The sequence below is a fragment of the Syngnathus typhle genome, linkage group LG20, assembly GCF_033458585.1.
Source record: "Syngnathus typhle isolate RoL2023-S1 ecotype Sweden linkage group LG20, RoL_Styp_1.0, whole genome shotgun sequence".
Taxonomy (NCBI): Eukaryota; Metazoa; Chordata; class Actinopteri; order Syngnathiformes; family Syngnathidae; genus Syngnathus; species Syngnathus typhle.
In genome coordinates, this window is record NC_083757.1 from 8605073 (window position 1) to 8622266 (window position 17194).

General features: G+C 45.5%; 1 protein-coding gene across 4 annotated transcripts in view; it reads left to right on the forward strand.

Moving 5' to 3' along the window:
• znf704 (zinc finger protein 704) overlaps positions 1-17194 on the forward strand; it is an 80712-nt gene that overhangs the window by 48658 nt on the left and 14860 nt on the right. For 3 of the 4 annotated variants that reach the window (XR_009710601.1, XR_009710600.1, XM_061266626.1), the window contains exons 3-8: positions 13106-13209; positions 13375-13643; positions 16294-16394; positions 16463-16745; positions 16823-16990; positions 17055-17146. Coding sequence is in view for 2 of the 4 variants with exons in the window: in XM_061266626.1 (XP_061122610.1) it covers positions 13106-13209; positions 13375-13643; positions 16294-16394; positions 16463-16745; positions 16823-16990; positions 17055-17146 (1017 nt within the window). In the remaining 2 variants the exon portion in view is untranslated. The remainder of the gene's footprint in view (positions 1-13105; positions 13210-13374; positions 13644-16293; positions 16395-16462; positions 16746-16822; positions 16991-17054; positions 17147-17194) is intronic. The other variant, XM_061266627.1, reaches the window with a different exon arrangement.

Sequence of the window (17194 nt, forward strand, 5' to 3'; positions counted from 1 at the left end):
GCAGAGCACTGTGTACAACCAGTATGGATCAACAAATTCATCAATTGATCCATATATAAGGCGCTCTGCATTATAAGGCGCACTGTAATCTTTTTGAGTAAAATGTAAGTTTTTAAGTGTGCCTAATAGTGCGGAAAATACGGTAGTTGACTGACTCCACTGTCATGGCCTGAGGACGGTTTGTATCACTTTCACCTCCACTAAACAAGTCTGAGGACTGTGTTTGGAACAATGCCACGCAAACAATCGTCCCGTGAGGTTGGGAGGCTGCGGATGCTGTGAGAATATGGTACAAAACCAAAGTTAAACATTTCTTATTTTCAACATTGTCATATGACATTGTTTTGCTGCAACTAGATTCATTACCTCATCGCTATTAGGGGTGTAAATCGCGGGTTTTGTCACGATACGATATCATATCGATACAAAGAACCACGATACGATATTTGCCTGCTGTGATTCATTCACGATACATCACGATATAGTGCTCTACCATCGATATAGAACAATATCCTGATTTATAACAATTCATACGCAAAATCATTTACCATTTTTTCCATGTATAATGCGCTAAATTTAACTGATTTATTGTCCTAAAATCTGGGGTGCGCATTATACATGGGTACAATTTTATTTTTATTTTTTTAAAGAAAATCATGGTACAACAATTTTTGAAAAAAATCTTGTCACGGATGGAGTGTGGAAAGGAGCGGGGCGACCAAGTGCAGCTTGGACCAGGGTTTATTGGAGGAACTCAAAACACAGACTTGGTAAACTAATTGTGATAAATAACTGGAACATCACTCAAATATTGGTGATCCCGTTGAGAGTCTCACATATTTCTTCGCTATCGAGTTTGCTACTGCATGCGCAGTGATACTGACCGGCAGAATAACATCCGGTTGTTACCAAAGATGATCTTTTTTCTGAAATAATTTTACGTTTACGGACTTAAGTAACCTGGCCGGGTCATACCAAAGACTATAAAAATGGGACCCATTGCCTCTCTGCTTGGCACTCAGCATTAAGGGTTGGAATTGGGGGGTTCGATCACCAAATGATTCTACTGCTTTTGTCCACCGGCACCGCCAAAATTGACCAAACTTGAAAGTTACCTTGTGCTATTTTAAGTCAACAGAACTGTTTTAAGGTAGCTGCCTCAACGTGTTTTATAATTACTGTTGTGAATCAAGTCGACTTGGTTTTTAAAAATTATTTTTCAAATTATTCATCCAGTTGTAAAACTTAAATAAAGTCTCAGTTTAATCAACTCAACCTCTAATAAACCTTTTGGGTTTTTTTTCATAGATGCCGCAGAAATAGAAGTCACAAAACAAGGTAAGAGACCCTGGACTGACCCGGAGAGGACTGCATTCGAGCAATATCTTGCTAAGTTCATTGCACTGAAGAAGGTTCCAGGAAAGGAGGTCTGCCTTATGTGCATTAGCAAGGGGTCTCCAGTTCTCAGTAAGCAAACGTGGAAAGACGTGAAATTTTTTGTATACAACAAAATTGTTAAAATCAAGAGATTTGCATTTCAAATCACTAAAGCACACCAGAGGAAACAATAAGAGGGTATTTTTTTTTCATTTCATGTTTCATAGGCATTGTTGTTGTTCTGAAGATGCCATCAATATTTTAATATGAAGTAGGAGTGGAATGGCTCAGATGGAAAAAATAAATAAATAAAATAAAATAAAAAAATGGCTGCGTATTATACATGGGTACAGGCTTTTTTCCAGCATCAACATGCCATTTTTAGGGTGCGTATTATACATGGGGGCGCATTATACATTGTAATTACAAATTTTAACTTAGAAATTTCAAGTAAACTTTACAATTAAAATTTACTCTATTTTTTTTCTAGAGTTAGTGACTGGTGTTGAGTAGGAACTGACAATTTGTTGCCTTTCAGGAAGCTGTCTCAAATATTTAATTTTGTATTGCTCTTGCTGTTTTTTAGTAAACTGCTGCGTTCTAAAGAGGTGCAATATATTATCTAATGCACTTTGAATGAGCGTCTCGTATGTGGTTGGCAATAATGAAAGAAAAATAATCAAGCATTATCAGTTTGACCTATCACTGTTCATTGTAGATTGAGTCTGCCATGTTTTTTTCCACACAAGAACCGAATGGCTTTCTGAAAAACAAGCATCAGTGTCACAAGTTGACACAAAATACAAAATGTTGGTTTACAAATTGAAATATTAGATGTTTTTGTTGCCTGTAAAATTTAACTAATATTCTATGGTTTACCTTTTGACAGCTAAACTGCCTATAAAACAAACATGAAACCCTCCACATGTGCCCTGGACCCTTTCCCCACAGCCCTCATTAAACAACAAACCTCAGCCATTAGTCCCCTGATAACCAATGTCATCAACCTCTCACTCCAGTCTGGCTCTGTACCCCCTGCACTGAAGACTGCCATTATTACCCCCCTGCTCAAAAAACCCTCACTTGACCCGGACAACCTTGCCAACTACAGACCAATATCTAACCTCCCGTTCCTCTCCAAGGTTCTGGAAAAAGTGGTAGCTGCCCAACTTCACACTCATCTTACCCGCAATAACATCGCTGAGAAATTTCAATCCGGGTTTCGCTCTGGCCACAGCACTGAAACAGCACTTGTTTGGACTTAAAACTCACCTCTTTACCTTAGCATTTCCGTAATTTCTCTCATATCTTGGTTGTCGTCCAGTTGTTTTAACCTTGTCCTTGTTTTGTTTTCGTGTTTTTTATCTGCCATGTAGCACTTTGAGATTCCCCCGAATGTAAAGTGCGTTATAAATATAATTTATTATTATTATTATTATTACTTTAAATCATTAAAAAAAGCTCCACTTTCCGGTCCTCATTCTTCCGGTTAAAAACTTTTTCTTCAATCTTAGTGTTTTGTGTAATTTAAAGGGGTGTGTGTATTGGACAAGGGCGCCACCCTGAGTCCAGAAATGCTTTTCATTTGTTGCTATCTCAAGCAGAAAGGGTGGTCCTCACTTGGTAGGCCCTTTTACCCGGTCCTCACAATATATCATGTACACAGGATTTCTGTGTGTGTGCGCGTGTGTGTGCGTGCGTGCGTGCGTGTCAGAGGCAAGTTGCCAAGGAAGACCTCCACTACGGTGCATATAGGACATCCACGTGTCTTGATTTGCCCCATAGCGTGTATAGTAGAAATGTAGGCCACACAGGGCTTATGAAAAGCGTGTGTGTGTGTGCGTGCGTGCATGTCAATTATCTCAAGGTAAAGTGCAATGATGAGAGGGGACGATCATTTCTACCTTATCTGGCTTGCTCAAGAGGGTTAGTTTGTGTGTGTGAGTGCATGCGCGTGCGGTAAAAAATAATACCTTAATACTGCCGTGCTCGAGTCATCTAACTGTCACCCGCATACTGAAGGCAAGAAAGAAGACAAAAGGGAGAAGGAGACAAGAAGAGTTGCTAAAGTAGAGGAAGAAGCAAAAGGATGAGGTCAGGTAGGGGGTGGCAAAAAGAGAGGCGACTGAACGAGGAGATGCAAGCAGAAACATATCTTTTTCAACTACCGTAATTTTCGGACTATGAGTCGCGTTTTCTTTTTTTTATAATTTGGGTGGGGGGGCGACTTATAATGAGGAGCGACTTATATGTGAATTTTTTCAAACATTTTCAAAAAAAAACAAAAAACAAGTGAAACCGCGATGTAGGAAGGGATTACTGTAATTTGAATTTCAAGTGACGTCAGCGGCGCGGCGTGGCGCGGCGGTTGTTTACAAAAAGGACAAAGATTGATCACGGGATGACGAAGGGCCCCACGTACTACCGGCATCATTAGCAGCTTTGTTTCTAAGTGACACGGAGGACGAAGAGTTTAAAGGATTTAAGGATTTGGAGTGACACAGAAGGTCGCGTACGTCGAGCCAAATTGGCCACTCTCTTTTAAACGCTCGGCACTGTGTCCACCTTGCTTTTCCTTGGGCGACTCATTTTAATGGAAGGATTCCAGGGGAAGGTTTGTGGGTGGCTTTAGCGCAAAACTGCATCTGAAAGCTCAGCGCGCGAATTACAAGAATGCTGTCGTCACAGCCCACGCTCTAAACTCCCTAAAGTCCCGAGACTGATACAAATAGAGCGCAGGTGCGCCATGTGCGTACTACTGAGTACGTACACGCACTTGTGAGTGTGCACCGAGCTTTCTGACACGGCTTCCGGTAGTAAATGCGCAGGCGAGCGCTTCCCCATCTACTAGGGAAACGCAGTCATTGCAGGCAAAATGACCAACAAAAAAAAAAGTTTAATAATACAATTTGTTCATGGTTGGCCCACGGGACCGTTTAATCCGGCCCGCGGGCCGTAGTTTGATGACCACTGGTTTAGCCCATAGGTCGGCAACCCATGGCTCCGGAGCCACATGTGGCTCTTTCATCCTTCTGTTGTGGCTCCCTGTGACTTTGGAAAATAATGAGTACCGTAAATTCCGGACTATAAGCCACGACTTTTTTCCAAAATTTTGAACCCTGCGGCTTATAGTCAGGTGCGGCTTATATAAGGATCTTTTTTGTGATTTTTGTGATGACTTGATCACTTTTATACACTGCGGTATCTTGAAGAAAAAAACAACAACAAAAATACTATTTTGAAACACTACTATGGCTGCTGCTTATTCTGGCTGTGTTGCTTGTGACTATTATGAGCTTTAGTAGGAATGCACGCTAGGTGACCTGCGTCAAAGGGCTCTAAACCCTTCATCACAGGCAATGTTTAGAAAGACATGTTAAAGTATGTTATAAAAACTTTAAAAAGGCTTTCTGTGAACGGTCTTTCTTTGTAAAAAAAAACGTGTGTGCACGTGCGGCTTATAGTCCGGTGCGGCTTATATAAGAAAAAAACTAAAATATCCCCCAATTTTAGCTGGTGCGGTTTATAGTCCGATGCGGCTTATAGTCCGGAATTCACGGTATTTTATAAAAATTAAATTTTATTTTAGTTTGTTCATTTTAAAATATAATGCTGAATTCGAAGATTATGGTAAACTTGTAACGATGTGCGACATTCGAATTCCTGGCGTCCCTCACGTCTGGCAGCCGGCGTTTTTCCAGCACACTACCAGCGTGATAACTATATATTAAGTGAAGTAGTCCTTTTTTTAATTCAGGAGGACAATTGGCTGCACACTCCAGTACACGCAACGGGACAGAAGCAGACTGCGCATTTTTTTGGTTTGCATTGTTCGTTCCGTGCTGGTGGATAATATTTGGATAGGTTTGGGGTTTTATCTAGTAAAAAAGAGGACAACTGACTGCAGGCTGTTTGCATTTTTTGTTCAGTGGGTTGGGTAAGTTTGGATTTTTATTTCTTAAATACGAGGACTCAAACATTTTATTTGAAATTAAGCATCAACCAAGTGTAAAATGCTTTTTATTACATGCAGAAATAAAATTCTGTATTCTCTGCAGCAGTTTGTTGATTTCATTTTCATAAATACAATAGTTTTTTGTACATAGCATAATATATACGTACATGCGTAATATATATAATGATGTCAAAATGGGTTGTGGCCCTGGGTGCTTTTTTTTCCGTTGGGGGGCGGTCCCAAATGGCTCTTTGAGTAAAAAAGGTTGCCGACCCCTGGTTTAGCCTGTTGTTGCTCGTTCATGTCTGTTCTTGGTGTTGGATTTTGTTGAATAAATTTCCCCCCAAAATGCGACTTGTACTCTAGAGCGACTTGTGTTTTTTTTCACGTTACGCTAATGCGACCTATATTCTGGAGCAACTTTTAGTCCGAAAATTATGGTATACAAAAAATATGGAGGAGAGAATGTATGACAAGAGGAGACAAAGAAAAGACAGTCTGGAAGAGACAAAAGGAGAGTCAATGAGTCAAACAATGGCGTTCGTCAACAGAATTGATGAAGACGCGTGCGCTGTTGACAATGGTGTCATTACACGTCCCCCCTCATCCACTTTCCGGTCACCCAACGGATCACTAAATCAACCCTGATCGATTGCCTTTCATATGCGTGTGAGTGCAGGGCTCGAAACTAACGATTGCCCGATTGCCCGGGGCAAGTAGCGATGGCAGACGGGCAAGTAGAATTTTTCCTCACTTGCCCGAACTTGCCCTGCCATAATACCATGTTTTCAAGCTGTAAAAAGACGATTTTGTGCATAATTTCTCGCAACTTCTGCCGCTTCTGGTCCGACATTTTGTTTTCTAGGGAGCGGTTAGTTTCTCGTGTAAGTCTGCAATACATTGATAACGGCAAAGCGCTTCGTAATTAAATGCATGCTCCCTCACCCGTCCCTGGCTCTTCTGCGCCTGCGCACCAGCAGAGCTTGTTTCCGGTTGGCGGATGCCTTTTGGGCGAGGGAGGAGGGGCAGAGGGCCAGGAGGGCAGAATACATGGAAAGGCAGGGGGCCAGGAGGGACTGAATGAATTTTGGTACTACAGTAGACTAGTGTGGTTTAATTGCATCAAAAGTTCTACACTGTATTAAAACAGGCTGCAGGCACAATATGATGGAATAAAAACATATGAAGGCAAAACTTATAGTGTTGTCTTTTTTATTGCAAAAATGTGTCGGGCAAGTAAAAATCCACTCCAAAAAAATTCGGGCAAGTAAAATGTTGTTTCGGGCAAGTAAAATTTTCTCCAACTTGCCCGAGGGCAACTTAGGCAAAAAATAAGCTTCGAGCCCTGGAGTGTACAACCAATCAGCAGAGATCGGACCAAGTCACACGTGTGCAAGTCTCAAGTAAGTCTCAAGTAAGTCCCAAGTCATTTTTTTCTTGGGCAAGTCAAGTCCTTGAATAGGTCAAGTCCAAGTTAAGTCCTTAAATAGGTCAAATCCAAGTCAAGTCACCTTATTATTGCAATTTTACCCGCAGAATCTGATTTTAGTAGTGAAAAGACAAGATATCAGTAACTTTACGTAACCATCATTGTCCAATGTGTCTAACCTGTTTAAAAATATGACTACCGTTTTTTTCCGTGTATAGTGCGCAAAATTTAACTAATTTATTGTCCTAAAATCTGGGGTGCGCATTATACATGGGTACAAAAATTGTTTTTTATTTTTATTTTTTTTTTTTTTTAAGTCCCAATGATCGTCACACACGCAGGGAGGCAATGGGTCCCATTTTTATAGTCTTTGGTATGGTCTTAACTAGGCTGGATGTAATTTTTTTTGTTGGCGTTGATTTCTCCGACTGCCCGTAAACGCACCACCGCGCACGGGAAAGAGGCGGCTCTGTATGGGAGAGATGTTGAAGAGGAATAAAAACACCCTTGGAAACCAAAACTTGCCCCTCGTCGTGACTCGGAGCCGCAACAAATGTTTCGGATTTGTGTAGGGTACATTGTGAGACAGCAAACGAGCAGGTGATCGAGCAAGCCTTGTCTGATACGAGAGCATTGCGGTCGCATGGAGCGAAGCATTAGAAACATTTTGTTTCATCTGTAACATCTGGAGACACCAGAGCTCTATAAACTTCAATTTTCAACATTGTCAGAAAAAATAACAGCTTGTTCTTGGAAAAATATTCCCTCACAAGCGAGGATACAACATTCAACTTTGTAGAATTTCACTTGTCTCTGTCTGTCTGCAGAGTATATCAATAGGTCATTCCCTTTTTCAATTTATTGCACTTGCAAAATATTAAAGTCGAGAGGGTCCTTTCTGCAAGCCGAGCACGATGTGGCCCCATGGCTGAAGACTCTTTCTACTGGGGCACTTGAGGATGGCACTGAAAGAGCTCTTGATGCAACAGGAAAAAGTTCAGGGAGGATACTCCTATTTGCATTCCAAAAAGACAGACAAGCCTGTCCACAACAAAGACCAAGATAGTTATTTAGTTCGATGATCGACTTTGTAGTCGTGTCATCGGATTTGCGGCCGCATGTTTTGGACACTCGGGCGAAGAGAGGGGCGGAGCTGTCAACTGATCACCACCTGGTGGTGGGTTGGCTCCGATGGTGGGGGAAGATGCCGGTCCGACCTGGCAGACCCAAACGTTCTGTGAGGGTCTGCTGGGAACGTCTGGCGGAATCCCCTGTCAGGAAGAGCTTCAACTCCCACCTCCAGCAGAACTTTTCCCACGTCCCGGGGGAGGCGGGGGACATTGAGTCCGAGTGGACCTTGTTCCGCGCCTCCATTGTTGAGGCGGCCGACCGGAGCTGTGGCCGTAAGGTCATTGGTGCCTGTCGTGGCGGCAATCCCCGAACCCGCTGGTGGACACCGGCGGTAAGGGATGCCGTCAAGCTGAAGAAGGAGTCCTATCGGGCCGTTTTGGCCTGCGGGACTCCCGAGGCAGCTGACAGGTACCGGATGGCCAAGCGGAACGCGGCTTCGGCGGTTGCTGAGGCAAAAACCCGGGCGTGGGAGGAGTTTGGCGAGGCCATGGAGAATGACTTCCGGACGGCTTCGAGGAAATTCTGGTCCACCATCCGGCGTCTCAGGAGGGGCAAGCAGTGCAACGTCAACACTGTTTACAGTGGAGATGGCGTGCTGCTGACCTCGACTCGGGACGTCGTGTGTCGGTGGGGAGAATACTTCGAAGACCTCCTCAATTCCACCGACACGCCTTCCATTGTGGAGGCAGGGCCTGGGGACTCTGAGGCGGACTCTCCAATCTCTGGGGTTGAAGTCACTGAGGTAGTTAAAAAACTCCTCGGTGGCAAGGCCCCGGGGGTGGATGAGATCCGCCCGGATTTCTTAAGGGCTCTGGATGCTGTGGGGCTGTCATGGCTGACACGTCTCTACAGCATCGCGTGGACATCGGGGACAGTGCCTCTGGATTGGCAGACTGGGGTGGTGGTTCCCCTCTTTGAGAAGGGGGACCGGAGGGTGTGTTCCAATTACAGGGGAATTACACTCCTCAGCCTCCCTGGTAAGGTCTATTCAGGGGTGCTGGAGAGGAGGGTCCGTCGGGAGGTCGAACCTCGGATTCAGGAGGAACAGTGTGGCTTTCGTCCTGGCCGTGGAACAATGGACCAGCTCTTCACCCTCAGCAGGATCCTCGAGGGTGCATGGGAGTTCGCCCAACCAGTCCACATGTGTTTTGTGGACTTGGAGAAGGCGTTCGACCATGTCCCTCGGGAGGTCCTGTGGGGGGTGCTTCGGGAGTACGGGGTACCGAGCCAACTGATAAGGGCGGTTCGGTCCCTGTATCACCGATGCCAGAGTTTGGTCCGCATTTCCGGCAGTAAGTCGGATTCGTTCCCAGTGAGGGTTGGACTCCGCCAAGGCTGCCCTTTGTCACCGATTCTGTTTATAATTTTTATGGACAGAATTTCTAGGCGCAGCCGAGGCATTGAGGGTGTCCGGTTTGGGGACCTCAGCATCGCGTCTCTGCTTTTTGCAGACGACGTGGTGCTGTTGGCTTCTTCAGGCTGTGATCTCCAGCTCTCACTGGAGCGGTTTGCAGCCGAGTGCGAAGCGGTTGGGATGAGGGTCAGCACCTCCAAATCCGAGTCCATGGTCCTCGATCGGAAAAGGGTGGAATGCCCTCTCCGGATCGGGGATGAGATCCTGCCCCAAGTGGAGGAGTTTAAGTATCTTGGGGTCTTGTTCACGAGTGAGGGGAGGATGGAGCGCGAGATCGACAGGCGGATCGGTGCAGCGTCGGCAGTAATGCGGACTCTGTACCGATCCGTCGTGGTAAAGAGAGAGCTGAGCCAAAAGGCAAAGCTCTCAATTTACCGGTCGATTTACGCTCCTACCCTCACCTATGGTCACGAGCTATGGGCCGTGACCGAAAGAACGAGATCCCGGCTACAAGCGGGCGAAATGAGTTTTCTCCGCAGGATGTCCGGGCTCTCCCTTAGAGATAGGGTGAGAAGTTCGGTCATCCGGGAGAGACTCGGAGTAGAGTCGCTACTCCTCCACGTTGAGAGGAGCCAGATGAGGTGGCTCGGGCATCTCATCAGGATGCCTCCTGGACGCCTCCCTGGGGAGGTGTTCCGGGCATGTCCCACCGGTAGGAGACCCCGGGGACGACCCAGGACGCGCTGGAGAGACTATGTCTCTCAGCTGGCCTGGGAACGCCTTGGGATCCCCCGGGATGAGTTAGATGAAGTGGCTGGGGAGAGGGAAGTCTGGGAGTCCCTCCTGAAGCTGCTGCCCCCGCGACCCGACCCCGGATAAGCGGAAAAAGATGGATGGATGGATGGATAGTTATTTAGTTGTGTCTCTGGACTGCTGGTTGTGTTCTGCTTGTGACGTTTTCTGTCCTGTGAGAATAACCCAGTGCTCTCTTCCTGCTGGTCCTCAACCTCTTGGAACCCAGGACTCTGGGTGGGGTGTTGTGGGACCTCCTGTAGAATCAGATCTAATAAAAACAAAGACAAAAAACAAGTTAATTTAACATAAAAGGGCAAGTGCAAAAACAAGCCCATGAATGTTAGAAAGTGAACTTCCTCATTCATTATTTCACAGCTCAGTTTGATACCGTTGCAAAAAAAGCTCTAAACATTTATTATATTATTTATACAAATGTTTTGTGAATCTAAATCTTTTAATGTCCATAGTTTGATCATGGTGACACAAAAACATGCCTAACTGTGAAGCATGTTAAAAAATAAATACATTCACTGACCTTTCACCATGTCAGCAATGTCATTGTTTGTGTCATCAGGGACAAGCACATCATGCTGAAGCCACATCATGAAGAAAGCTTGGTCCAGGACAGCAGCTCTGATGTAGAGCGGGTCTGCAAATGGCAGCTCTTCTCCTGGTGCCGCTGATAACCTTTTTACATTAACAAAGATCCCCTGGAATGTTTTCTTGAGAGAGCACTGCAGGCCATGGACCATGCTTCCCAGGAAGCGCACTTGCAGTTTCAGTTTCTCCAAGTGGTGGTTTAGTGATAAAACACAGGGGAGGGCAGAGCTGACCGTCACAATCTTCTCTCCTTGAGTAAGGTCGGTGGACTCAGCAAATAGCTGTAGTACATCGCAAAGCTCCTTCATCAGATTCCATTCCCTTACTGAGAAGACCAGCGCGTTGTGGCCTGTGCGCTGAACGTTCCTGATGAGTGAATGAGAGCACTTCTTTGACTTGGCGGAAAGTTGAATTCCACCGTGTGTTCACAGCTGCACGGATCCCTCGCTGCCCAAACTTATCTTCAAATGCATCTTTAAAGGTGCTAGATGTATGCAGGAGAGAGCTCAGTTTGGAGCATTTTGCAAAAGTGCTGTTCATGATGTGTACATCCTTGAGGCCATCACCAACAGTTAACTGCAGCATATGGGCAAAGCATTGCTGACGTCTGGGGCTTCCTCTGTTGAGCATCTGGTCCACAGTCTCCCATTCACCTCTGGATAGGTCTTCCCACAACTCTGCGTCATCCAGATTGTCATCATCAGTGACTTCACCATCTTGCTCTTTTGGAAAACACACTGTAAATGCTCGCTTCATATTTGCGGCATTGTCACAAATAACAAAGTCAAGTTTTTGTCTGATATCCGTTCTCCTGTGTGAGGTCCTTTGAATCTATTGCAGGCAAGCAAGTACTAATTCAGCTGAACCCCCTCAGATGTTGCCAATACATGGCCACTGACTCCCAAAAAGCCACGCATTCTCCTGTCTGACCAAATATCCACTGTAACTGATACATGGTCTGCATCAGCAAGACACACTTTTATTTTCTCCCGAGTCTCCGCAACGAGGGATTCTATCTTTAAAGTTATTGTCCTACGACAGACAGGCTGGTACTTGGAGTCAATCACAGACAGGAAGTGTCGGAAATGTCCATTCTTCGTGATTGACCGAGGCATGCTACATCCAATCACCAGGTCTGTGAGAATGGCATTTGTTATGGCCTTCTGTCTTGGATGGTTTGGAGAATATGCTTCCTGCGGACGAGACTGGAGGAACTGGGAAATTGCAGGTTTCGCTGCATCAGTGCAGGCGTTTCTCATCTTTTCGTATTCTGCATACCTGTGAAACAAAAGCATAAATATGAATGGGATGTACTGTATGGTCTGACAGACATGCAAAATAATTGTGTATTAAAACCAAAACATCGAAAAGGCGGTGTCACAATTATGTAATTATTTAAAGCCTGAGCTTGAGTGATAATTACTGAATGTTCACATGGAAATAAGTGAAATAAGCGAGTCTAAGGTTCACGCTACAGCACCGGCATCCTTCCTCGCCAACTATTTGTGTACTTTACTGTAGTTGCTGTTGCAGCCTTTTTATGGTAAAAAAAAAAGTTCTTTGAGGCTTAACTGTAGTTTTTATTTATTAACTTGCTCCATATTAAATCATATATACTTAATTCAGTTTCATCATCATATTCATTGAATTAAAGCTATATATACACACCCATTTAGATAAATTAAAAGCACTTACTTGGCAGAATGGCTCTTTAATGACGGACAAAGTTGGAAGTTGTCGTGTGGCTGTCCGAAATGTTTTTGTTACATATTTCGCACTGTGCTGTCCGTCTTTTGCCGTCATAAAAATAATTGCGATAGCCGAACGCTATAACTCGTGGTGCCTCTCCCGCCGACATGTTTGCGCACGTCTGATATAAAGGGGCGTGATTCTCCAATTAACACGTTCGGTAGGTAGAGAGGGCATGACTGATTGATTGACAGGGTAGTGATCCAATCATGACAACGCCATTCTCAGCCTGCGCTCCTATCGTGTTATCGATATTATTTTTTTAAATGTATTAATTTTATATTCAAACTGAAAACATAAACTAAATAACACTGAAGTCATTCAAGTCGTGTCTCAAGGCAAGTCCCAAGTCTTTAACTTCCAAGTCGAGTCTCAAGTTTTTTCGTTTTTGTCAAGTCATAAGTCATCAAAACAGCGACTTGAGTCGACTTGAGTCCAAGTCACAGTGACTGAAGTCCCCATCTCTGCCAATCAGCAATCAAAGATTCTGTCCACATAGACCGCCCAAGGTCCCAAAGTAGCTTGTTTACGAGTAATAAATGCACGTAATTCCGGCTAACTTGCTAGCGGTTATATCTAAAAGCGAAATGATCTTGTTTAGCATGTCATGCGCACGGCCAAAGATGAAGCACAAAACTTTGTAACTGACATTGTAGGCAATTAACATGTTAGCAATTTAGCTTTGAGTTTATTTTTTAACTTTTTGTTTATACAGGCGATCAGAGGAGGAAGTGGACATGGACAAGGTGACAGCCGCCATGGTCCTCACCAGCCTCTCCACCAGCCCGCTGGTCAGGAGTCCGCCCGTCAAAGTCAATGGTAAGCTAACAGTGGTTTGCAGTAAGTATCAAGCAGCAGTATCAAGTGAGGTATTACTAATAAGATCCCTGCACAGGATTATCTGACATTATCTGATTGACATTAGCCTTCCCCTATATTTGTGTCATGTGGTCGCTCTGCAATGTTGTGTTGCAACCCCCACAGAGGCTCTTAGTGGCTCGTGGAAGGAGAACGGCTCTACGGGTCTTTTCACTCCATCCAGCAATGGCTCGTCGGGCGGCTACTGGAGCTGGTCGGCACCCAGCGACCAGTCCAACCCGTCCACACCGTCGCCGCCCCTCTCGGCTGACAGCTTCAAACCCTTCCGGGTGCCCAGCGGAGTGCCCCCTAACACGGGGACCGAGGACCCCAGCCTGGAGGAGACGGACGGCAGCAGCCTGCTCTTTGACGAGCCCATACCACGCAAGCGCAAGGTGGGCCATTGGTCGATCAATTACAGGGATGAGAATTTTCCGTGGATCCACAGATTTCCGTGTTTTTTCCGTCGAAAGTATTTTTGTGAATCGTGTAAATCCGTTGAGCAAATTATTTTTTTACATATGGGGGGGAGCGGCCGGCCTACTGGCCGGGCAACGTTTGCCTCGGCGACTCGCGAGCATTGCCCTGCCCGCCGCAGGGCATATATATATATATATTAGGGGTGTAACGATTCATCGATACACATCGATTAATCGATATAATGCTCGACGATTTATTGGCATCGATGCTAAAGGTAAACATCGATTTATATCGCCGTGTTTGACCTCGGACATTAGACGCGACTTTATTTTGAAATCCAGTTCATTGTTGCTTGCTTCCTCTTTCCGGAGACAGTGCGCGCGTGTTGTGTTGTGAGCAGAGCACGCACGTGAAAGGGTCGTCGACAACTAGTACGCGGCTCCTGGGCTGGTGCTATGGCTAGTGTCAAAAAAGACGAGGAAATTTGGTCCCCTTTAGGCTTCAAGTCATTCGTCTGGAAGCACTTTGGATTCCAAAGAAAAGATGGCTCAACGGACAAGACACGTGGAGTTTGTAAATCCTGCCATGCGGTGATCAAATATTCAGGGACCACAAGTCTCACCGCACATTTAAAGAAAAAACACGACATCAAAGTTCAGTGTTAAAATAAGCACTTTGTATACTACAATACTCTTGTAATTTCCTAAATAAAGAGTTTGCAGTACCTTGTTGATTTTGCGTATGAATTGTTATAAATCAGGATATTGTTCTAGTCAAGTCAAGTTTATTTGTATAGCCCTAAATCACAAGCAGTCTCAAAGGGCTTCACATAGACAGAAATTGACAATTATTCTCAAAGCATCCCCTGATCTTAAGCTCCCAAAAGGGCAAGGAAAAACTTAAAAACCCCTACTGGGGGAAAATAAGAAACCTTGAGAAGGGACCACAGATGGAAGGATCCCCCTTTCAGGATCACCAGGTTGGAATGGATGCAGAGAGGGCACAAATGATACAACATGAACATTAATGAAATAAAAAGTGGATGTCCATGTCAGACCAGAGGGCTGCCGAAGGAGCCCTCAATTGTCCTGGCAGTGTCTACGAGGAGGTTGAGCTGCAGTTCCCCCATCCTGAATTAACCCACGAGAATCCAGATAGCCGCTGTCAGCATGGGTGCCACCTAACCACCTCCCCGGCCGGGGAGGGAGGGAGTGGAGAGGGAGAAAAAACAAACTCCAGCCGAATCGGCCACTACAGGTTAGTTAAAGGCCATGTCATAGAAATGTGTCTTTAGACGTGTCTTAAATGTTTCTACTGAGGTAGCAGTTCTAATATCCATTGGTAGGGCATTCCAAAGCTCTGGAGCCCGAATAGAAAATGCTCTAGAGCCTGCAGACATTTTCTTGGCCCTCGGTGCCACTAAAAGGGTAGCGTTTTGCGAACGAAGGTTACGAGACGGAACATAAGGAACAACTAGGTCGACGAGATATGAAGGCGCTAAGCCATGCAGTGATTTATAGGTTAATAGAAGAACCTTGAAATCACATCTTAAATGGACCGGGAGCCAATGTAAGTTGGCTAGTATTGGGGTAATGTGATCAAATTTTCTTGTCCGAGAGAGCAGCCTTGCAGCAGCATTTTGTACTAACTGTAGACTTTTGATGCGGGACTTAGGAAGACCCGATAATAGTACATTACAGTAGTCCAGGCGCGACGTGACGAACGCATGAATAATAGTTTCTGCATCACCGGTCGAGAGGATCGGACGAATCTTTGCAATATTACGAAGGTGAAAAAACGCAATTCTGGTTATATTCTTAATGTGTTTTTGAAAGGAGAGAGTTTGGTCAAATATTACCCCGAGATTAGTTACAGTGTCGCTTTGAGTGATAGTACGGTTATCTATAGTTATAGCGGTTTCCTTGAATAAGTGTTGATAACGAGTTGGCCCAATTATCAACATCTCAGTTTTATCTGGGTTAAGACGAAGGAAGTTGAAAGACATCCATTGCTTGATCTCCGCAAGGCACGCCTCAAGATTACAACAATCCCGCGGATCTGTCATCGATAACGGCATATATAATTGGGTGTCATCCGCATAGCATTGAGAACTAATATTATATTTACGTATTATGTCGCCAAGCGGAATCATATAAATATTAAAAAGAATTGGTCCGAGAACCGATCCCTGTGGGACACCACACGTAACATTATAGAGCTCCGAGGACGGATTTTTTATTAAAAAAAATATATATATATCGATCGTAGAGCACTATATCGCGATATATTGTGAATGAACCGCAGCAGGCTTTAAGATATCGGCAAATATCGTATCGTAGTTCTTTGTATCGATATGATATCGTATCGTGACAAAACCTGCGATTTACACCCCTAATATATATATATGTACACACCCCCGCTGCTTTTCCGTGCTTTTTCACATTTGCCATTCTCATCCCTGCAATTTGTAGTGTTGGCAGGACAACCTGTTAATGACAATGCTAAGCCAGTAACCAGCTAACGTAACCAACTGTCTGAAGAAAACTTTTAACGTCAGCTGTAAGACCACCCAGCCAACTAGTTCGCCTTTGATGATAACTGGGCAGGCCATATTGTCCTGTGCAGAATTCTATGAAGGTGATGTTCAAGTGCCTGTGGAAGAACTGCGGCAAAGTCCTGAGCACTGCCGCCGGAATCCAGAGGCACATTCGCACCATCCACCTCGGGTGCGTAGCCACATCCTGTCGGCTGAGCTAATTTCCTCTTTGCTATAGTCCCGCTTTGTCACTTCCAGCCGCAGCTGCGACTCGGACTGCAGCGACGGTGAGGAAGACTTCTACTACACCGAGATCAAGCTCAACACGGACACGGTGGCTGAGGGCCTGAGCAGCCTGTCGCCGGTGTCGCCCTCCGTCCTGATCCCGCCTCCCCAGCCGGATGCCCACGGGGCCGCGCCCGTGCCCCTGTCCCCATTGCCGCCTCCCTGGATCAAGGAGCCTCACTCAGGCAGTGTTACGCCGCTCAGCCGCTCTGCGCCCAGCGCGCTCTACCTCATCCATGCCGATCACGCCTACCAGGTGAGGATGCCTCCCCACTCCCTCTTCAGCTGTTCGTTGTTGCCCCTCCCCTTTAACCACTTGACCGCCACCTTCAGGCCACGCCTCCGATGTCCATCCCGCCCAATGGGGCCACCAACCCGGCGGCCTCCTACAGCTTCACACCCACCAATGGCTCAGGCTTCAGCATCTCTTGGCAATCACCGCCCCTTGCTTTCACCGGCAACAGGGTCATGAAACACACGTGCACACAAACACCAGCAGCGGTAGTATGTGCTGATACCGTTTGATTGTGGCATTTTTAGAGTTGAGTGTTTGCGCTACCTGCAGGTGTCACCCAGTAAGAGTCAGGGCTTCGCCGACCAGCGTTCCCAAACCATCACTGTCCTTTCATCCCCGCCCAGAGCCACAGCCGCCCTCAGGTACTCAGGGAAAAAATGTTCATCATCCCAAGTTCTTACATGCATTTA